The 21,943-nt window shown below is 43.0% G+C and overlaps 2 protein-coding genes and 1 long non-coding RNA gene across 6 annotated transcripts in view; 2 read left to right on the top strand and 1 right to left on the bottom strand.

The window, feature by feature from the left end:
• KIF15 (kinesin family member 15) overlaps positions 1 to 5,678 on the top strand; it is a 47,530-nt gene extending 41,852 nt beyond the window's left edge. For all 3 annotated transcript variants that reach the window (XM_077304257.1, XM_077304258.1, XM_077304259.1), the window contains 6 exons: positions 277 to 386; positions 1,331 to 1,403; positions 1,908 to 1,945; positions 2,870 to 3,035; positions 3,298 to 3,429; positions 3,621 to 5,678. In XM_077304257.1, coding sequence (XP_077160372.1) covers positions 277 to 386; positions 1,331 to 1,403; positions 1,908 to 1,945; positions 2,870 to 3,035; positions 3,298 to 3,429; positions 3,621 to 3,695 — 594 coding nt within the window. In that variant the 3' untranslated portion in view covers positions 3,696 to 5,678. The remainder of the gene's footprint in view (positions 1 to 276; positions 387 to 1,330; positions 1,404 to 1,907; positions 1,946 to 2,869; positions 3,036 to 3,297; positions 3,430 to 3,620) is intronic.
• LOC143820898 (uncharacterized) lies at positions 380 to 6,844 on the bottom strand. The gene is made up of 4 exons (XR_013225586.1): positions 6,566 to 6,844; positions 6,076 to 6,113; positions 5,958 to 5,990; positions 380 to 1,358 (listed from the first exon to the last, which is right to left on the bottom strand). It is a non-coding gene; the product is annotated as an uncharacterized LOC143820898 (long non-coding RNA).
• On the top strand, positions 6,719 to 17,146 carry TMEM42 (transmembrane protein 42). Of its 2 annotated transcripts, XR_013225585.1 has the most exons (4): positions 6,719 to 6,929; positions 13,867 to 14,013; positions 14,788 to 15,673; positions 15,810 to 17,146. XR_013225585.1 is itself a non-coding variant. In XM_077304261.1 (3 exons), exons 1-3 carry the CDS (start codon positions 6,780 to 6,782, stop codon positions 14,932 to 14,934), a joined length of 444 nt encoding a protein of 147 aa, XP_077160376.1. In that variant the 5' UTR covers positions 6,719 to 6,779; the 3' UTR covers positions 14,935 to 17,146. The 2 variants fall into 2 exon arrangements, 1 of the variants encoding a protein (XP_077160376.1); XM_077304261.1 differs by having other exon boundaries at positions 14,788 to 17,146.
• The last annotated feature ends 4,797 nt before the right edge of the window (positions 17,147 to 21,943 follow it).

Raw genomic sequence — 21,943 nt, 5'->3', positions numbered from 1 at the left:
TCATTCACTGTAATGTCCTGTATTTTAAATGCACTTTCCTGCCATCCCAAATATGGAATCATCTTGCAGAGTCTAAGGCTTTTCTTTAATAATCAAACTGCTTGACAAATGCCTAATAATAATTGGGTTCTATCTTGGCCTTGAAAGTACTTTTAATGTTTCTGTTGGGCAAAGCATGCCCTTTCAATAACTGACTTCAAGAGTACTTAGGAAAACAGTTTTAAAATACTTTTTTCAAATCTACTAGATCCTTTTCTTCCCCCCTCTTTGGTTTAGGCTCAGTTATGCGAATTGGAAAACACCCGTCTGGAAATACAGGTACTAATGGAAAACAATAGAAATCTACAAAGCCAGCTTGAAGAGGCGAGAAGAGGAAAGAAGACTGGGTAAATACCCGTTCGAGATTTTTGAATCCTAGCCTTTCTGTTCCTAGCTTTGATGCTACACCAGATCTGCTTGTATATAGTAGTCCATTCTAAGTATTCTTAGTAGGTTGACTGGATTGTTCTTATATGGATCATAATACACATAGATCCATGGCTAACCGAGGAGTTGGGGGACATGAAACAGTGGGATGAGGGCTAGAGTGGTGGTGTCAAAAAGGAACATGCCAATTCTGGTTGATTACAGCCTAGAGCCCATTTTTAAGACTCTCACAGTAATGGCAGCAAATCCTGCCATGGTTTCATCAGCACAATGTAGTCTAGCTAAGTTCTTTGGTTCTTATCAGTGGCCCTTGTGGAGAGAGGGGACTTGACAGCCAGATGTGACCTTTTTGCAAAGTGTTTTTTCGGTAAGCCTGCTGTCGCCTAATTATACCATGCTTCTACCGCTTGTGCCCAAAGCTACGTGGTGTTAGGAGATCACTGCATTTGTTCCTATTCCTCTAGCTTGTTGGGATCTGCAAGGTTCCTTCTTTTCAAAAGCTTGATAAATCTGCTGGGTGGGAGGTCTTTGGGAGGTTTAGGCCATATTGTTACCAGGTACCACATCTAGCTCTGCCTCTCCTTTCATCTGTTCCCAAGGAGTCATTCGATTGTCTGGACCAGCACTTGAAGGCAATGCTGGGGAAAACAAACTGAAATTTAATAAGAGATGTGCCTTTGCTTAGGGATTCCCTTGGTCCAGGTACGACCTGGCTACAGTTAGGTATTTTCTGGTAATATCCAGATTAGACTATTGTACTGCAGTCCCCATGGGGTGACCTTTGAAAAGTAATGCAGGCCTACCTTACAGAGCTGAAGCAAGCTAATGGGACTAGGAAAGGCTTTGAACTCACAGAGTATCACTAATATAATGCAATTATTTCTCATTCTTGGGTATTTTACAGTAGTCCCAGGCACCCAGATCTTCAAGCTCTGCATGAGAAAGAGAAGGAAATTAACAAAGAGAGGACAGCAAAGGTATTGTGTACTTTTGTACAACTGTAGTAAGCTCATGTATATGAATTTCATGCCAAAATCAATCAGGTATGGTGTACTTTTGTACAACTAGTAAGCTCATGTATGTGGCTTTGGCCATGTATATGAATTTCATGTTAAAATCAGTCGTTTGTAGTTCATACAGCTTTATTATATTAATATTTTCATAAATTATGAAGAGTTAAGAGACTTAAGATTCAACTTGTATTTTCGATAATCACCACCCAAGCAGCACACTGCTTCACTGGCAGATATTGCAGCATTGCACATTTGTGTTTGCAAGTGAAATGAGTGTGTCCCCATCCCACATAGTGCAAGTCACATTTCTTCTGTCTAATCCAAGCCACAATTTCCAGTAGATGCACATTACATCATTGACTACTACAGAAAACTCAACAGTGCTACTGTGAATGTTCATGTGTCCTGTGCTCAGAATGTCACTAAAGATCCCAGTCACACATATATGGGGCTTATCTTCTTTTCCAGACTAAAGCCATGGAAGATATGCTGGCAATCAGTTCAGAGTAAGTTAAATATTTATGATTACAAGTAAAATGTTAAATAACTAGTACACAAGTGTTAACAGTTCATTTGCAGCTAAGCAGAGTCTGTACAACAGAACACTTTTTTTTTAATGGATGTGCCAAAGCACAGTAAAACTGCTTTCTGAGATATTTGCTTTCAGCCAGCAGAGAGCAGCAAAAATGTCAATATTTGCTAGAGGGCAACTTTCTTTAATGTATTTGATATATACATGTTATAAAGTTTGGCCATTGTGAAGGTGACATGAAACAGAAAATTGTATAGAAATAGGTGCACAATTCTATTGCGATCTCCAGATTACAGCAATCAGCTCACCTGGAGGAAATGGCAGCTTTGGAGGGCAAACATAATGGTATATCATAGATTCAGGTGCATATCCGTGTTGGTCTGAAATACCAGAACCCAATTTGAGTCCAATGGCACCTTTAAGACCAACAAAGCTTGTCACTTGTGGGGATGCTTCCATGCTTGGGTGGAGACAGATGGGGCTAGCAACAGGTCTCTTTTAATTATTTCTTTGTTATTCTTAAAGATGCCATTGGGCTCAAATTTTGTTCTGGTATATCATAGATTCTAGAAATCTCTCCCCACCTCCCAGCATTGTCCCTGGGAATTTCCCAGCCCAACATTAGCAACCCTTAATGCTACTTTAATTTTAAATGTTAGAGGAAACCACATAAGCAATACAAATTAATACTATCAGCAGTGTCTGTGGAGCTGTGAACTTTTAACAAATATGCAGCCTCATTGCACACTTTGCTGCAAAGTAAATTCAACCAGGTTCAGTGGCAATCCTGTCCCTACAACTTTGCTGTCATGTCAAGTGAGAAATCTCTTCAGTGTGACAGATGAGTTCCCAATTAATGCTTTCAATTACAAACTTCTAATTGCAAACGTTTCCACAGATTGGAAAAGGCTAGACGGGAAATTGCAAGCAAGGACACCGCCTGTCAGGAGATGATTCTGGAGGTGGAACGGACAAGAGCTTTGGAGCTGAGAACTTTCCAAGAGAAAGAAGAAATGAGATCAAACCTGGAAGAGATGTATGAAGAGAGAGTAAAAATGGAAAAGGTTTGTTATTAGCGCGTTTGGGTAGCAAACTATTATAATTTGTTTGTCTTGAGATCATTTGGTGATGATATATAGAGGACTGGCCGCCAGTTAAGATGCTGAAAAAAAGCTTTTATGCTGTGAATGAAAGGGACCTCAAGTACAATTGGAGAGTGTTAAAAGTACAAGTGGAGAGTTGTACACAGTATCAAATAAGCTACTGCAAACGTGATGACTTCGACAACTACATTATGATTTCCTTGTGCCAATCTTTGAAACACAGGAGATGTCCTTGCTGAAGAAGCAAGTTGAGTTCCTCGCTGAGGAGAACGGGAAGCTGGTGGGTCACCAAAACTTAAATCAGAAGATACAATATCTCGTCAAGCTAAAGAAAGATTATGCTAAACTGATGGAGGTAGGATTAAAAAAGACTCAAATTCTTTGTGATTTTTTTTTTAATTGAGTTTGGCACTGCTTCTTCCAGGAAACTCCTGGAAAAGCTAATGTACATTTGTTTAGCCCCAAGTTTTTAAAATGTAAGTGGTTTTGTTCATAGCATGGATTCTAGTTGAATACTGTTGTCTCTTTTTCATTCTGTTACAATAGGAAGCTGATGCCCTCCGTGCTGAAAATGCATTTTTGAAGGAAAAAGGTGAATGTTGCAAGAATCACCCAGATTAACTGTATCAAGAAATGAAAACCCTTCCCGTTAACAATAAGAAAAACAAGGCACGAAGCTTGGCTTTCTTCACAGTGGCCAAAAGTTCCTTGACTCAGAAGGGAATTGTTGCAATCTGTGCCACATACCAGGTGGTAGCTCTGATGAAAGTATAATTACTCCGGATGATCTGCCAGTTTTTAAACAGAAATGTTATTCTTACTTGAGCCATTTTATACTGTTCCATTAAAATGCTGGAGATGCTGGGAAATGTCACCTTATAGCTTTGCTTGTTGCTGTTAGAATTTTTAGGCTTCCTCTTCCAAAAAGCACAGTGGAAATATCTCACATGGAATTCGTTTTCTATTTTTTTTAATCCCTGTATTTCAAAATGTTGTATATATTGAGAAACTTTGTCTCATTACTGTGGTGTGATGATGCTTTGAGCAAATGTGTTGTTTTTATTTTTAGTAAAGCAAAAATATTAGTTGAATATGATGCTGATCTTTAATACTGTGGGCAGTATAAACTTGATATTGTACTATATATGTTCTTTCTTGTAGCCTGTCCTTTTCTCTGGAATTCTCTTTTCCAACAGCACACTGCCTCCCCGTCAATGTAAAATAACTACTTCCCAACCCTCATCAAGAATAAATGGCCACATTGTCCTCCAGCCAGGAGACTGTCTCGGCTGTTAAAATTGCTCTCACGTTCGTGTTAATGGAATGCAGTAAGGCTTTACTGGAGATTTTTTAGAGTCTGTAAAGAAGGCACAGACCACGGAGGCAATAAAGCTATTGATCTTGTGAAATATCATTGAATTCACTCTTTAGTATTGACCTAACTTGGTCCTGCAAAGTTTCACTAAAAAGTGCATACTTAAATATGGAATATGGGGTGTAAATAGTAGGGGGATTTCCTATTGGATTAGAAAGTGTTGAGGATGGATGGTGATCTTTCCAAACCATGGCTTTGAGAGCAGGGATGTCCCTGTGGGCTTGTTCTCTTCCCCACTTTGCCTTGCACACAGATCTCTTCTAAATCAGGGTTTGAAGATGAGCAGCAGCTATAGTCTGCCAGATTTGGACCTGTAAGCAAGCGATAAAGGAAAGGAAGCTGATTCATGCATGGCAAGGATAGGCAGAGACTAAAAGGAGCAGGCAAGCCCTTGACATGCTCCTGACCTTCCACTGTTGGTGGACTATCTTGTCTGAATGAGGCCTACGTTGAATTCAACGATTTAATAATGAACTTTATGAATGGAAAGACGTTATCACAGGTTGCAGCTTCTCAGATTGCTTATTTTTTATTTTGTACTCAAACATCGCATGTAGCAGTTCAGATTAGCAATATACATGACTAACCCTACAACTACACAAAAGAGAGGGTATTCTCAGGCAATTCTGCTTTTGAATAGATATTCTGGGCCAGAATTTAAAGCAAATAGCAGCCTAAAGAAAATATTGATAGGTCTGTTTCAGCCAAGAGGCTTCATGAAATTTTGCAAGGCAGTCACCATTCCTCCTTGTGGGACTATTCATTTATGGCCTGAAGGCTTGTAGATTGGCAGCCTGTAGCACTACACAATTAACATTGCCTTTTCTATACTTGGCCAAGGTGGGGAGGTGGTTGGTTTTTAGTTTAAACCAAGAATGGCTGAGGTTCTCTTTTGCTAGCTTGTTCAGGCAACAGGAGAAAATTACCTTTCTCATTGGAAGATGGTCATTGCTTGAACTCTGCTGATGCAGAAATTCTACATTTCTCATTCAATGAATGAAGCTTCCCATTCTGGAGAATTGTGACACTCTAAAGACAGACAGACTTAATATGAAAAAAAAAATGAAAGCTGTTGCAGTGCCACAAGGCTCTATTTTGTTTCTTACAACAGATCAGAGCTTAATTCACAAGATTCCATGGCAGCTATGGCAGTATTGTAAAATTCTGTAAATGTTTTCTATGTTTGATATGGGTTGTTGTAATGCTAAAAATTAAACCTTTGAAGTAAATGCCTCTTGAGTGATTTTTTTGCTGTTAAGATTTGAAAAGCGAGATTTGAATTTTAATATATTTTGTTTCTCCTTTGTATCTGTGGCTTTAGGGTTGCACGCTCCAATGCACTTAGGCGAGCACCAAGGCGGCCAGCGGCACAGAGGGGAGGAGTGGCTGTGGCACATCAGCAGTGCTTCAGTGCTCACCAAAGCGCGCAACCCTACTTGGCTTTAGGGATTCCATGCACATTCTCAGAAGTACTTTTTTGCCATAGTTATTTAAAAATATTTATATACCTGGCGTTCTCAGAACCAAAGATCGCTCTCCTCCTGAAAATGGAAAGTATAAATGTAAGAAATAGGGAACACCTACTAGCTCTGCACTCCTTCCAGTCTTTCCCAACCAACCACATACCTTGTTTGCTCCCTGTTTCCTTCCTCAGGATATCAAACCTAGAAATTGAAAAGATCATTAGTCATTCCTTTCACTGGGAAGTTAAGCTTGATGCTTTTACCAACAGAATGTGAGGCTAAATAAATCCTTCAGCAGCTTTGGACAGGGTCTCCATTGACTAAGAGGAACTATTTGTGAGCTAAAGTAACTCCTCATTTTCTTTGCTCCTCTCTTCCTTCTAGAAGAGGGAGGGGTAGGCTCACACTGACCCCCCTTTTTTTTTCCCCTTACTGACAGTTTGGCTCTACCCTAGGCTGTCTACCCGTGCTGCAACTCCTGAACAGGACAGCCTGCTCTCCCCCTAAATTGTCCAACACCCACCAGTTTCCACCCCACAATTTCATGGGAATAGTCCAGGAAACAAAAAGCGAATGCCCCCAAAACATGACATTTATGTAAACATCACCGGGGGGGGGGGAATGGTAGAATTTTTAGGTGTTGCCTGCTACACCTTCAAGAAGAAAATAAGCAGAGAAGGGCTGGCAAGCCAAAGCTGGTAGAGAAGGGTTTTAATTGCAGCTTGCCCTAGCTGTAAAGCGAGGCAAGGCAGCCCAGCGCCCTCTTCCGCCTTCAAAGCCTGGCCGCTTTCAACTCCGCTCTCACGTGATCCAGCCAGACCCGGAAGCTCGAGCACGTGACCTGGGGCGCTCCCCCAGGAGCCGGCGATGGCGGGCGGGCGGGGGTCCGCGTGTGCTGCCCTGGCCGGCCTGTGGGGGGCGCTGGCGGCCTGCTCCGCCAAGCTCGCCCTGGGCGCGGGTTACCTGCGCGGAGTCTGCGAGGCGGGGCTGGGGGCGGCGGCCGGCCCCTGCGAGTGGGTAAGAGGCGGGACGGGGCCGTTTCCTGGTCGCCCCCGAGGCAGGATTGCTTTCTGCCCCCCTTTGGCGGGGATCCAGCCTTTCTGGGCCGCGCAAGAGTGGGCCCCTTTTGCAGAGGGGTGGGAGGGCACACCTGGGCCCTGCATGGCAGGCAGCAAGCAGCGGTGCGCTGGGAGAGGGCTTGGCATTTCGTAGCCCTAAAAGAGCTCGGTAATAGCTGATCTTTATAAGGGACCCGGACATCACTGTCCTTTGGGTTAGGATCAGCCAAAATTTTAGGGAGCAGCGTGCAAGGCGATTCAGAATTCTTTATTAAACTGGATAAAGGGTGTGGGAGAGAAAATAACACCAGGCAGCTTTTATATGCCTCCTCTGGCTTTTATATGGCCAAAAGGCAAGAGTTAAGCTCTACACATGCGCACACACCTCTCTTCCCACTGGCCTTTGGTACATCTTATTATGTTAGTGCATGTTTTTCCCACTCATTCCCCAAAGAGCTCAGAGTAAACATACATAATTTGGCCCCCCTCCTCTATTTTATCCTTACAACAGCCATGTCAGGTGGGTTTGATGGACAGAAACTTGGTTGGAAGGTGATGTGCACAAATGGAAGTGCAGGTAATGTCAGGAGGACAGCGGTTTTCTGTGCCTAAACCCCCCCCCCCCCCAAAAAAAACCCAGCACATTTTTCTGACTGGAGGAGAAAATCAGCACCACTGTAGTCCACACAGACTGTACTAGTGCTGTGGGGTTTTTTTGTTCCAGTATCGAATAAATAGAAATGAACTCTTGAAAGAAACAGAATAAGGGCAGGGAAAACAGAAAAGCAACTGGAACTGGTCAGGACAAAAATATCCAGGCTTGCGAGTAATAATTGATCCAGCCAAGCATTGTGATACCAACCCTTGTATAGACTGCCCCTCTTTCCTTCTTCTACTGAGCTTGGTCTACACTCCTTTTTGAAGCTGGGTGTATTAGGAAAATGATTAGCAACCCCTTCCCACTCTGAGGACCAAATTACATGAGGCAGAATCCTGGGATTTGTCCAATATTTTGCAGAGTGAGGTCACCACCCAGCAGCTCTGTTTTCCATTAAAAGAAATGACACAGGGCAGAGACATGAGCCCCTTCTCTCTCTGCACCATGGCCAATCAGACTCAGCCCCCCTCAGTGCTGATAAAAGGAGTCCCCCGTCATGGCAGGGTAAACTGCGGGACTCTAATTCTCATTTTGGCCCTGTGGTTTAATTTGTAAGGACCTGAGATAGCAGAAACCTGAGGGACAGCCATTCTAGAGTGTGCATTTTAAGACTTTATTTTAAAACAGATTTTGAAATGCACTCTCAAAAGGCATCTTAGCATCTGTCACCATCTGGGGTTATCATTCGTCCGTTTTGTCAAGTCTGTGATTATAAGTGGAGATCTTTAACGTTGTCAACCCTTCTAGGCTGACCCTGGTTAGTTTCCCAGATCTTACAAGATCTGGCTAACCTGGGCTGCCCAGGTTAGGGCAAATAAGCAATTGCCACTGCTTCATTCATATGATGATGTCAGCCATTCACTTGAGTCCGAGTCTTGGCGATCCTATGACTTCTTTGAGTTGTGCAATGTTCTGGCCAGTGTCCATTTTGATCGTGTCTAACCACCGTGTTCTTTGCCGGCCTGGTTTCCTTTTACCACTGACCAGTCCTAGCACAACTGCTCTTTCCATCGAGTCAGATTGCACGGTATGGCCAAAGTAAGTGAGCCAGAGTTTCGTGATTTTGCCCACCAGTGATGTATCAGGATTTGTGCGCTGTAGTATTTCCTTGTTTGTGACTTTTGCTGTCCTTGGAATCCACAGAAGCCTTGTCCAACACCAGAGCTCAAACATACTGATAAATGAATTTAAGTAAAACTCAAAAAATAGTTTGCTCTCTAGGCAACACACGCTTCCATACAGCAAAAGAAAATAAGAAAATCCAGCATAACTATCTAAAAGGTAAAGGTAAAGGTATCCCCTGTGCAAGCACCGAGTCATGTCTGATCCTTGGGGTGATGCCCTCCAGCGTTTTCATAGCAGACTCGATACGGGGTGGTTTGCCAGTGCCTTCCTCAGTCATTACCGTTTGCCCCCCAGCAAGCTGGGTACTCATTTTACCGACCTCAGAAGGATGGAAGGCTGAGTCAACCTTGAGCCGGCTGCTGGGATTGAACTCAGCTGCCTTACCACTCTGCGCCACAAGAGGCTCTTATAACTATCTAACACCTTTCAAACAAAACGACCAACTTTCACAACCATAAGTGGCTACTGAAAATACGAGAGATTGAACTAATCTACATTTTGTAGTCAGGCTTATGTCCTTGCTTTTTCGTGTTCTGTTCAAGCTCATCCTTGCTAAGCAACCCAGAGCAATTCTACATTTTATTTCCATACTGCAATTGCCACTCTGATCAAATGGTGATTCAAGAAATATGAATTATTTTGGTTTTACCTTTCTCTTTGGTTGTCATACCTTAGCAAGTGATGATGGTGAAAAGCTTTACCTGTTTGGTTCCTGCAGATTACGTACTGTCATTTGGTTTCTTAGTAGAAATGTACCCCAAAGCCATCCTGAGAAGCACTATTCAAGATGTAGCCAAAAAAGAGCCTCATTATATACCAAAGCAGAGACTGAGCCCTATAGTAACTTACTGGAAGCAAATGGTCTAGAACTAATTGAGCACTTGGAATAACCCACATCAGCACCAGTCTGTTTTCCCAGCTGGGTAATGAGTAACTTGTGGAACTGTTTCAGGCTGAGGGGAAAGTTGCAATTCGAATGAGCCCCGAGTGAACACGTAAAACTGGCTTATACTCGGGAATAGTTAAAGAAATTGGGGGACCTTTAGCACCAGAGCCAGTTTAAGCATTGCATTGTCATCATCACATAAGGTCAGTTGGCCAAATACTATAAATGAGCTAAGAGCTGAGAGAAGAAGGCTAGCTTGGATTCTGGTGGACTAAAGAGAGCCCGTTTGATGTAGTGGTTAGGAGTGCAGACTTCTAGTCTGGCATGCCAGGTTCGATTCTGCACTCTCCCACATGCATTCAGCTGGGTGACCTTGGGCTCGCCACAGCACTGATAAAACTGTTCTGACTGAGCAGTGATATCAGGGCTCTCTCAGCCTCACCCACCCCACTGGGTGTCTGTTGTGGGGAGGAAAGGGAAGGCAACTGTAAACCGCTTTGAGCCTCCTTTGGGTAGAGAAAAGCGGCATATAAGAACCAACTCTTCTCCTTCTCCTTCTCCTTCTCCTTCTCCTTCTTCAGGCCTGGACTATGCTTCCATTGCAATGGACAGCAACATAGAGAATACTTGAGCCATTAACTTTAGGCCTGTAAAGTTGTGCTATCTAATGCAGGTTTTAAATGTGTTAGATAGTTACGCTAGCTTTTCTTGTTTTCTTTGCTGCATGGAATAGTGTATTGCCTAGCGATCAAGCAATTATTGAGTATTATTTAAATAAATCCCATAAATTTTACAAGGGTTGATTTCTTGTGTGCACTGGCCCTGGGAACCCCTGGGGTTCGGGCTAGGAATCCCTGACAGAAGTCCAACAGCAAATCTTTCATACGATGTATGCTTAGCTTCTCTCCTCCCTTCCCTGACTTGTACTTGAAACTGATTTGAACTTCAGGCACAAAAGCGTGATGGCCGCCCCCCTTCGACCGAAAGGCATCCGAAGGTGTGGCCCAGGGCGTTTAATCCTTTTGCAGAAGCAACACCTAGCTGTTATATTTATTTAAAGGACCGTTTGTTTGTGTCCATTTCATGATTGATTCTCCCACTCCCTTTCTTTCTCATCTGGTGTTTTGTTGAGTCCACCTTATGTAAGCTTGCTTTTAGGCATACCTGTGAGGTTACCCCTCACATGAAAAGAAATGACAAGGCCTGAGCTATTCACAGGGATTTTCAAGGTCATCGGTGTTTGCAGGTTCATCTCTTCTACTACCTTGGGGATATGGCAAGTAATTTGGGGGACAGAGATGGGATAGCTATTGAGGGGGGAGTCAATCACTGGGAAATTCCTTTCCAACCCACACCACGATTGTGGGATACTATAGCCAATGGAGACTTGAGCCCACCAATTTCCCTCTTCCTTTTAATTGGTTTTGTTTCCTTGTGTTGACTCTCAACTGCCCTCAACATGTTGTGTTTCCTAAGGTTGCTGGCTTCAGACTGGAAGATTTTGGGGGTGGAGCCTGAAGAGGGTGGAGTTTAGGGGAAGGAGGGACCTCAATGGGGTATAATGCCATAGAGTCCACCTTCCAACGCCGCCATTTTCTCCTGGTGAGCTGATTTCTGTCGCCTAGAGATCTCCTGGGATTACAGCTGATTTCCTAAAATAATGTAAAAATGGTAATTATTTATTATAGTGCACAATTAAAAACAGAATAAAAACTACATAAAAACTGTACAGAACTAACAGCGCATAAGACCAAATGCATTTTTAGCAACATGTTCATGTCACTTCTGTTAAAAGCCTGAAATTGGTCCTGGTCACTTGAAACGGCAAAAAAACAAACAAAAAAACAGCTCCTAGGATGCCAAGCACAATTTACTTAGTGCTATTGGCCCTTGTTCAAAATAAGTACAACAGTATTTGTCAATCAGAGTTTCTCCATAGAAGGATTTTGTTGGAACGTCGTATTAGAATTGAGGTGGGATTAGCCATTTTTGGAGAAAATGTTATTTAGCAAAGCTGTTTCCTGAACTCTACAAGAAAAACCCTGCTAAGAATTAGGCTAAAGATTAGGCCACTCCTTCACTTGTAAAGCATCCAGAGTATGCTGTTTACATTACTTGTGAATAGTACATATTCTGCTCTAAGGTGTTTGAGGTCAACTTTTGGGGGGGACCCAGCTGAATCTAGGCCAGGCTTTCTCAACCAGGGTTTTATGAAACCCTGGATTTTCTTGACCGACCTGGAAGGGTTTCCCAAATGGGTGGAAGTTAATAAATTTTAAAATATATATATTTTAAATTTGTTAAATACTTATCTTGTGATACAACCATATGGTAATATCAACCCACCTCCAGGCCCCTATTAGCCAAAATGGCCAATGATGGGCCTGGAGAGGTGCCCTGGGTGGGCATGTACACAGCTATGCTTCCCAACCATATTCTACATGATCGCGCCACTTCTGGGGTTTCTTGAAGCTCGAAGAATGTTTTGAAAAAGCTGGGGATTCAGAGATCATGGAATACATATTGTGACCGTGGTATACTGATATAACTGCCAACTGTTTGGAAAAAGTCCCAACTCCCCAGTGGCAGGTGTGGAAAATGACTGCTGGTGATAGATACAGAGAAAATTGCTGCCTTGTGGGTGGGAAAATCAACTTTCCCACCTACATGGTAGCCATCTGGGCTTACTGTGCAGCAATGAGGATTTGAGGAAGATCAGAGAGGTGCTGGGGGAAACCCCAAGAGGTACACGAATGCAGCAGTCTGCTGTTGGGAAACCAGGGGGAGGCAGAATGATTGCCAGCAGCATGAAACTCAGGAGAAATAACCTGTGTGAAAATGGGCTGTTAGAAATAATCCAGGCAGAACTTGATTGTGTTTTGCATGCTTAATGAAAATGTGTTCTTTCGTGAGCAAGTACTCTGGTTGTAGCTCAGATTGTACTGGCCTTAAGAGCTTAAAAATACCCCCTTGTTCTCAACAGGCCCAACTCCAGGTGTCCTGATTGTAATGGCACAGGATCAGTAGTCTCTTACTTGGTCCTTCTCTTCCTTCCTTTGGAACAAAATACATAACCTGACTGAATCTGTTGGGGCTTAACTGGCAATGCAAATTCCAGATTCAATCTGTCCCTTTCACAAGGCTCTGCACCATCACAGTGCCTTCCTCTCCGATTTATTTTTCAAACACATTTCAACCTGCCCTTTCTCCAGGGACTTCAGGGCAGCACATAACGGTCTGCCATTTTACTCTGGTAACAGCTCTGTGAGGTCCATTGAACAGAGAGAGTAACTGACCCAAGATCACCCAGAAAGCTCCCATGGCAAAACAGAACCTGGATCTCCCAGGTCTTCGTCCAACACTTTGATCACCACATGAATCTTATTTCATGAATGACTGAAACATTTTAAGAAACTAAGGGCTTATACTTTGTTGACCTTGTGCGGATCATTCTTGAAAGGGGTGGGAAGAATCATAGAGTTGGAAGGGACCTCATGGGCCATCTAGTCCAACCCCATGCACTATGCAGGACACTCACAAACCTATCGCTCATCCACTGTAACCGGCCACCCACTTAAGCCTTCACAGAATCAGCCTCTTCGTCAGATGGCTATCCAGCCTCTGTTTAAAAATTTCCAAAGATGGAGAACTACCACCTCCAGCCTGTTCCACTGAGAAACTGCTCTAACCGTCAGGAACTTCTTCCGGATGTTTAGTCGGAATTTCTTTTGAATTAATTTCATCCCATTCATTCTGGTCCGTTCCTCCGGGACAAGAGGGAACAGCTCTGCTCCGTCCTATATGGCAGCCTTTTAAATACTTGAAGATGGTTATCAGATCCCCTCTTATTCGTCTCCTCACCAGGCTAAACTGACCAAGCTCCCCCAACCTTTTCTCATATGTCTAGGTCTCCAAACCCCTCACCATCTTTGTCACCCTCCTCTGGACACGCTCCAGTTTGTCTACATCCATCTTCAACTGTGGTGACCAAAACTGAACACAGGACTCCAAGTGAGGCCAAACCAGAGCAGAGTACAGCGATACCATCACCTCCCGTGATCTGGACATGGTAGTCCATTAGATACAGCCCAAAATCCCACTTGCCTTTTTAGCCACCAGGTCACACTGTTGACTCACGTTCAATGTATGGTCTATTAAGACTCCTAGATCCTTTTTGCAATAATATGGTGAAAATATATCTTCCCTCCCCACTCCATTGTTCTCCAGTTACCCATCATACTTCGAGCTGGATGTGGTGGTCTGGTGATTGCGTGCAATGCTGTAATGTGGACATTCTTTGCCAAAGCCTTAAAATACTCCACCTCTTCAGCAACAGCGACAGTAACGTCAACTGCTTCCAACTTCATCTCTTCCGTAAGTACCTGCTGCTCACATGATTAGTGAGAACATGCGCCAACGGCATGCATGTGAATCCAGACTAAATTTTCCAGTGTCAGAATGACCCTTTCCTATTCCTGCACACATACATTGCGGCCCACTGAGAAATGCTGCTTCTGGGGGTTAGAGTATCCTGGGGAATAACACCAGGAACGGTATCTGGCTGTAGAAATTGCCAGTTCAGTGATGATCCAACCCAAACTGTCTAAAAACATTTTTGGAAAGGAAACATGAATATTAAAACCGCTCTTTTTATGAACAGCTAATATTACAACCGCCGTAGTGGTTTAGAAGGAAGTAACTGTAAGGCTGGGCAGGGCTCACTATATTGTATTCTGTTATTGTAATTAACTTGTTCTTCAAGAGCATAATAAGTGTTTCAGATTTCTAGATCCCAGAATTAAAATTAAAATAGAAGCATTAAATGTTTCTGGTCAATTTGTGAGGGCTGTGAAAATTCCCAGGTTCCAGAATCAAGAGAGTTTTTCCCAGCTTTATTTCCTTCAAAGTAAGCCAACCTTTTAGCTGTCAGGAAGCATCCAAGTATGCGAAAAAATATATCATCTGGGCCTGAAGGGCCCATTTGTTTTGGTTTACAACAAATGCCATGCATGGTTGGAAATTCCAGATTAAAGGTGTTTAACTGAGCATAGTGCGAATCACAATTTATTATGTCCGGCCATGCAAGCTGGAAATAAGAGGCTGGGTTTTAGCCTTCGATGCCACTGCCAGATTTTCCCTTTCTTTCAGGCTGCTCTTGGCTATTTGCTGTTTGAGGAGACTCATGCCCTATTATGGTGGATAGGGATCTCCATTACACTCTTCGGCCTTCTGCTTCTCCACACAGCCCCGCCTCCACCACAAGAACAAAGGCATCCAAAGGAAAAGAAAATCTAGAAACCTAAAAGGACCAGACCAGTGATCCATCTTGTCCAGCACACAGGACCCAACCAGTTGTCCAGGACAACCAAACAACAGAGCATAGAGCCAAGTTCTTCCCCTGATGTTGCCTCCTAAGGGGGTTTACTGCCTCTGGATGTGGATACTCCCTTTGATCTTCTTGGCTGGTAGCCATTGATGAACCTCTCATCAGTCTGATTCCCTTTCAAATCCATCTGTACGACCCACCTTCACTACGTGCACCAACATGGAATTCCACAGTTCAGTTACCTGTTGAGTGAAGGGGCACTTCCTTGAATAAAAAGAGCTTCAAAGGACTTTTTGTTGATGTCACGAACATGAAATCACACCAGAACAAAAGCAAGACTTCCGGATTTCTCTAGCAATGGTATCTCTGGTTTCGTTTACATTAATGGATTTACTGCTGATATTAGGAGGCTGAGTGCTGCTGAGGCCAAGTCATGGTTGTGGTAAACTCCAGCGCACCCATCCATGAAGAAAGAGGGTTGTTGTCAGCTCTCAGGTATGCTTTGGGGGTTTGGGCAAACAATGAGATTTAACCCAGAACTAGAAGACTTGGAGCTTTGCGAGGCTCATCAGACCAAAGTTTCTTTCTCAGTTTAGGGCACCATTCTGTCTTGCAGAATCCCTTGGCTGGGCTGCCCTTTTCAAGTTTTTAAGAGACATACAACTAATGCTGTACATTCTGTTCATGACTGAGAGGACTTGTGTGTATGTTGTACTCAAGAGCAGGGGTAGTCAACCTGTGGTCCTCCAGATGTTCATGGACTACAATTCCCATGAGCCCCTGCCAGCATTTGCTGGCAGGGGCTCATGGAAATTGTAGTCCACGAACATCTGGAGGACCACAGGTTGACTACCCCTGCTCAAGAGACTTGCACATGGGACGTGAGCTGGGATCGGTTCTTCTGTTCCAGTGCACCGCATTACCAATTAAAAGAAATGAACTATCCTTGAAAGAATTTGGGTAGATGCTTCTTGGAACACTGTTTTGGTATTGTCATGCAGTTTCTGTTAAGCGGCATCTGTAGCTAACTAAGCCACAAACCTTTACCTGTAGTTGTGATTTTACCGCCATCTTGGTTTTGTATGGGTGTTATTTTATGGGTTTTTAAAGATTTTATGTAAACCGCCACAAGCCGGTTGAGTCCAGGGCCCATTCTGCACACATAGGTTAATGCACTTTCAATGTGCTTTCACAGCTGGATTTTCCTGTGCAGAACAGGAAAATCTACTTCTAAAGTGCGGTGGAAGTTGACTAAAACTTAACAGACCCTGAGAACAATTAGAACAATTTCCTATATTTCCATTTAATTCTAATTTATATTTTAGCAGACTCATAGTCCAAGTGTTTAACATAATGTTATTTTATGAGTAAAACTCTGTTTTAGCCATATATCTAACTGTGCAGAACAGGAAAATCTACTTCTAAAGTGCATTGAAAGTGCATTATCTATTGTGTGCAGACTAGGCCCAGGAGTGGCCGTCTAAAAAATTAAATATAAATATAAATAAATTAGTATAACTTTTTAAGGCATTACGTTGAGATACTGTCAGGTTACGCGGCCTGCACTGCACGTGACAGGCTTGGTAACATCACTGGCATTAACAAATTGTGCACAAAAGGCTGTATCTTGAGGTTGTAAACTCTTACAGGAAGGGCAACACCTCTGTTGACGTGTGCATCCTCAGCTTGGCAGCCTGGCATGGTATTGTGACCAGGGTGTCAAAAATGCCAAGTGCTTTAATCCCGAGGCTTCCACGGGCACTTGACATCGTCTTTTGTCTTGCATTCAAAAAGGCGGCCATCTCTGTTCTCCGGTGATACTGACCCCGATTTGCTCCCCCATCCCCTTTTGTGGCCACGCATTGGAGCATGAAACGTAAACCAGAAAGTCCAGTGTGTGGTGCATTCTGTTGGTATAATATACCAAGTGACAGCTAACAGCGTGAAGTTGATCAAACTGATCTAACTGACAGGTGCTGATCATGTGAGAAGTGTCAGGTGGACAGGAATGACACAGCACAAATGCTTCTATTGGCTGGATAGAAAGCTGATGCAATACTAGAGAAGGTTGCATGTACATAGGTTGTGTATATAAGGAGTGATGGGGAAGCTGTCTCTCTCTCTCTGAAATGCCATTGTGCGCGCAGCACTCTGCTGGATAACATGTAAATATTCTGTACATAAAAGGTTAAGAAACCTACAAACCTGTGTTGCTTGTGTTCATCTGTCACATCACAGTGACAAACCACTACAACGGCTTCCGCTTCACAGCAACGCCAACACATTCCACTAGGCAGAGTGGTAGTGAAAGACAAATCAGGAAAACCTCTCCAAGAGCTCACCTTGTGGATGCAGTCCAAGCAAGGCCTACAGAAAGGCAATGCTAGGGGGCTTTCACATTGCCTTAAAAATGTACTTGCGTCAACTGATGTAAACATGTGTTTTTTCCCTCATGTCCTTCATGTTCACACACAACTTCATGAACATCCCAGTGCCAGAGACCCTGCCCTTCCTACTCCTTCCAAGTCCATCATTGGCTACTTGAGGTGGCAGGTCAACCTGCCCAATTAAGAGTTGGTTTGGGTTTTTTCTTTAATTAAAAATGTTTATTTCCTCTTCGCTCAGGGCCAGAAACAGCAGGCAGAGGGTGAGAGAGCTCTCCCCAGCCACCATTTTGGGGGGAAACCATGTCACGGTACTCTAGTTGGGAAACCCTGCTGAAGAAGAAGAAGAAGAAGAAGAAGAAGAAGAAGAAGAAGAAGAAGAAGAAGAAGAAGAATGCAAAGCGTTAATGCAAAGCTTTTCTTATGTGCTCTTAGTAACCTTTGAGTAGAATCAAACATTGTAATGAAGAAGAAGAGTTGGTTCTTATATGCCGCTTTTCTCTACCGGAAGGAGGCTCAAAGCGGCTTACAGTCGCCTTCCCTTTCCTCTCCCCACAACTGTGAGGGAGGTGAGGCTGAGAGAGCTCTGATATTACTGCTCGGTCAAAACAGCTTTATCAGTGCTGTGGTGAGCCCAAGGTCACCCAGCTGGTTGCACGTGGGGGAGCGTAGAATCAAACCCAGTTTGCCGGATTAGAAGTCCACATTCCTAACCGCTACACCAAGCTGGCTCTTTTTCGGTAGAGAAAGGCTTGGTCATACTGAGTGTGTAACAAAATTTACGGAAAAACAAGTTATTATGCAATGTATATAGCATTTACCTCTAGCAGAAAAAGAAGCATCTCTAAGCCAGGTGGGAAATCTCATTAAGATAAAATCAACAGAGCTTCGTATCAAAAGTAAAAACAAACTTGCTTCATCTATGCCAACAATTTCCAGACTTCTTCAAATATGCCCCCTGATGTACTTTAATCGCATTTGCACACGGAAGTGAGGGATCTGGAAATTCCTAGGCTGACTTGAGGATGAGCCCTTTAGCAGCTGATCAAAGGCTGCAATAATCCAGGTTGCCTCTTTGGAATTTCCACTAAGACACTGCAAGTCCTGTGCCTGCATAGTTGGAAGTGAGTTTATTCCATTCTGCACAAAGTAAATATTGGGTCATCTCCTCTTAAAGGCGAAGAGTTTGAAAATTTCAGGCACTGCAGAAACCTGGATTTGCTCCACTCAAGGCACAAGAAGATTCTGCTGTCTCCTTATGTGATGGAGAGCATATAATTTTTTTCACATAGCTCTTGAGGTACTTGTAAGACCGGCCCTGTGCTGACATATTTGAAATGTTCTCCTGAGGCCAGTCTTTGGACACTTGTTAACTTTTTCACTATGTACACTTATCTTTATCTTCCTGATTTATTGCAATATGAGTTTTAAGTCTTGGCAGTGTCTTGCTTTGTTCGATACCTGAAGTTCAAGGAAATAAGGTGGGATACAAATGCTTTCAATAAAAAGCATTTATTTTTAAATAATTTTTTTATTTTTAATTTTAATAAATTAAATTTAAATAATTTTTTTTAATTTTTAATTTAATTTATTTTTAAATAAATATTTTTAAATAAAAGTCATAAAGAAGAGCTGGCTTTTATACCCCACTTTTCACTGTCCAAAGGAGTCTCAAAGCAGTTTACAGTCGTCTTCCTCGCAACAGACACCCCATGAGGTAGGTGAAACTGAGAAAACTCTGACAGGACTGCTCTGTGAGAACAGCATTATCAAGGCTGTGGAGAGCCCAAGGTCACCCACCTGGCTGTGTATGGAGGAGCAGGGAAGCAAAAGGGGCTTACCACATTAAAAGCCGCTTCTCTTAACCACTATGCCGCATTGGCTCTCTATGTTCTTTCCATGGGTTGGATTTCATAGAGGTGCCATCCTTCAGTTGAAGAAGTCTCCACTGGATAAAAAATGCCTGCCTTTCTTTCTAATTCTCTGTGTTTCTAATTCTCACTTTAAAAACTATTTAAAATTTACGAATTAACCTCAGAACCTACTGTGCTTCTTGGTGGCATCCCAAAAGAGAGCTGGCATCCTGTGCCTAAATACCCACTAACACCTTTTTGCTTCTGTAGCACTGGCTCTCAACAAATGTTGTCCCTGAGAACCCGCAAGCCTTTTCTGTAATCATATGCCAAAGGTGGGGAGGTGTTTGGTCAATAACTTTTCTTGCTCCCCTGCCAAATCGTGCAATAAACTTTGTTCCCAATCAATATTTGCTCAAGTCATTAGCAACATAGTTATCATCGACACTTTTCTGATTGCTAGGACATTATTATTTGCACTAGGAGTTGTCGGTTTCTAACTATGCCACTGCAATCTTGACTGTCTAAAGAGATCTATAAATAAGGCTGTTGAAAAATCAGCCACCTGTAGGAAACCACAAGAGAGGCATCCACCACCATTTGTCCTTGTAAAGGTGTATAAGCCAACTATGAGGCAGAACCCTCTGTGAAGGATCTCTCTGATGGGCAGGACCAGCCTTAGCAGAGTTCTACCCTTCTCAGGTCATCACAGTCCATGTGAAAAGTTGGAAAGGGTGTAACTCTGCTCAGCAATGCACTTTGGGTCTTTAAAGGGGTGGGAGGGGAGCAAATTAGATTGATGCAACATGACTGGTGGTGATTTTTACTTCCTCTCTCCCAAATCTTATTCCTGATCTCCTGATCTTGCTATTTGCCTCTGAAGGAAAAAACCATGCAAGTGGGGATTGTACATCTGGATGTTAACTTATCAAAATCCAAACTGGGGAGGGTGTGGGGGGAAATGTTACCAAAAACACACATGTATCGAAGACGTGTGTATATTGCAGTGTGGAACTGCTTTGTGAGAGGTTGGTAATATAGTGAATGGATTGTTTGCCAATGTTTACGAAGTAATTGAACGCTTTAGAACTCAAGGCAGACAACAAGTAGTTTTAGTAAAATAATGAACAATCTTTATTAGAAAGAAAATAATTAAAAGAAATAGACAAACAGATATCTGGCACAGTAACAATCAAATGGATAGGAAAATAAAAGGAGGGGAAAGATTGCAATCAGTATGTTTACCAGTCCTGGAGAGGGTAGAGGCAGAGGGGGAACACGACCAGCCAACAGTATGAAGGGTGTTCTGAATGGGTCCCAGATAAGAAGCACATTTTGGCTTGCCAAAGCCAGAGTTTATATAGGTGTTTGGGAGAGGGGGTTATACTGAGCTCATGATGGGGGCATGATAGGGGCAAGGTGAGTGCATGATGGCATTTTCCATGGATAGGAAGTTGGGAAATGGCCTGGCTGGGACCAGATGAGCTCAAAGAAAGGGAACCATCAAATTTCAATGGGTCTAGCTATGGAGGTGGGGGAACCAATTTCCCCTGACAGATTGTCTTAGAGTGAGTCAGAGGTGAGAGACATAGTTGATTGCCTAGAATCCTCTAGGCAAACTTGACTCTGCCAGCCATTAAATCAGCAATTCAATGGGGTAGGGGTGGAGGGAGAGAGGAAGGCAAGATGTGTCTTGGTCTGTGGCTTGGAACAAGCTAAGAGTGACGATGGATTCTAGCCCAGCTGGGTCTTGCCAGACCTTAGCAGTGTCTGGCTTTCTACTGGATAGTTGAGGGGTGCCACTGATTGTTGGGGACAGCATGCCAGTCTATTGAGTGGGTTCCAGCCATACATAACAGAAACCACTGTTTTGTTCAAGTAGTTAACTCATCCAAGCTGGGGGGAAAAAGCAGTAAATGATTTTCAGATTTGGCCTTTATTTTAGCATGCACACTTTATCTGATACCCAATGAAACAAAATATCCTCAACCGTTACATATAGGTAGAGGGGAGGGCATTTATTGTCAGGAAGTGAAGATGCATAAGAGATAATAGGTGAGACTGGGTTAAGGCAGGAATCAAATTCAAATGTATTTGTAATGCAGCTCCAAGCCACCTGTAAAACCTGCAATCTAATAAACTGTGACAATGAATGAATGCTTAACAGTAAATAAATACTTGGAAATGAAACGTTTAATACAGAATTAAACTAAAAACATATCAGGGTTAGTATACCTAAGACACGACAGATTCCAGTAACATGCTTTTGGCATAATTTGCATGTTATGGCACAATATTTGGGAAATGTCAGTGTTTCCTCTGGAAAGGACGCTCTTAATTTCTCCTTCCTCAGAGTCAACAGTAATCCGGAGCAAGGGGTGGGTGGGTGATGATCTTACTGCAAACTCCCACATAAAGTGAAAGTCTGAAAAGAATGTGTCCGAAGGACTCCAGTTCCCCACGTACTCGTATACAGATTCTCTTTGCTTTCGGAATCTTTTTATAGTGCCCCTAAAGCAAAAGCAGTAATCAAGATCTGTGAGTTGCCAAAAATAAGCATAGAAATACTCGAGTCAACAAGCTCTTATGCATCTTCTCTCTAGCCAGCCCTTCCTGACAATTAACCACCATCATCACCACCACCTCCGTCCCTCTCTCTCTACCTACATGTAATGGCTGAGATATTCTGGGTCACTGTATCTGATGAAGGCTATCCCCTGAATCAAACTTGGCTGGTCTTA

The sequence above is a fragment of the Paroedura picta genome, chromosome 11, assembly GCF_049243985.1.
Source record: "Paroedura picta isolate Pp20150507F chromosome 11, Ppicta_v3.0, whole genome shotgun sequence".
Classification (NCBI taxonomy): domain Eukaryota; kingdom Metazoa; phylum Chordata; class Lepidosauria; order Squamata; family Gekkonidae; genus Paroedura; species Paroedura picta.
The sequence above is the reverse complement of the archived record's forward strand: the minus strand, read 5'-3'. Positions and strand labels throughout refer to the sequence as shown.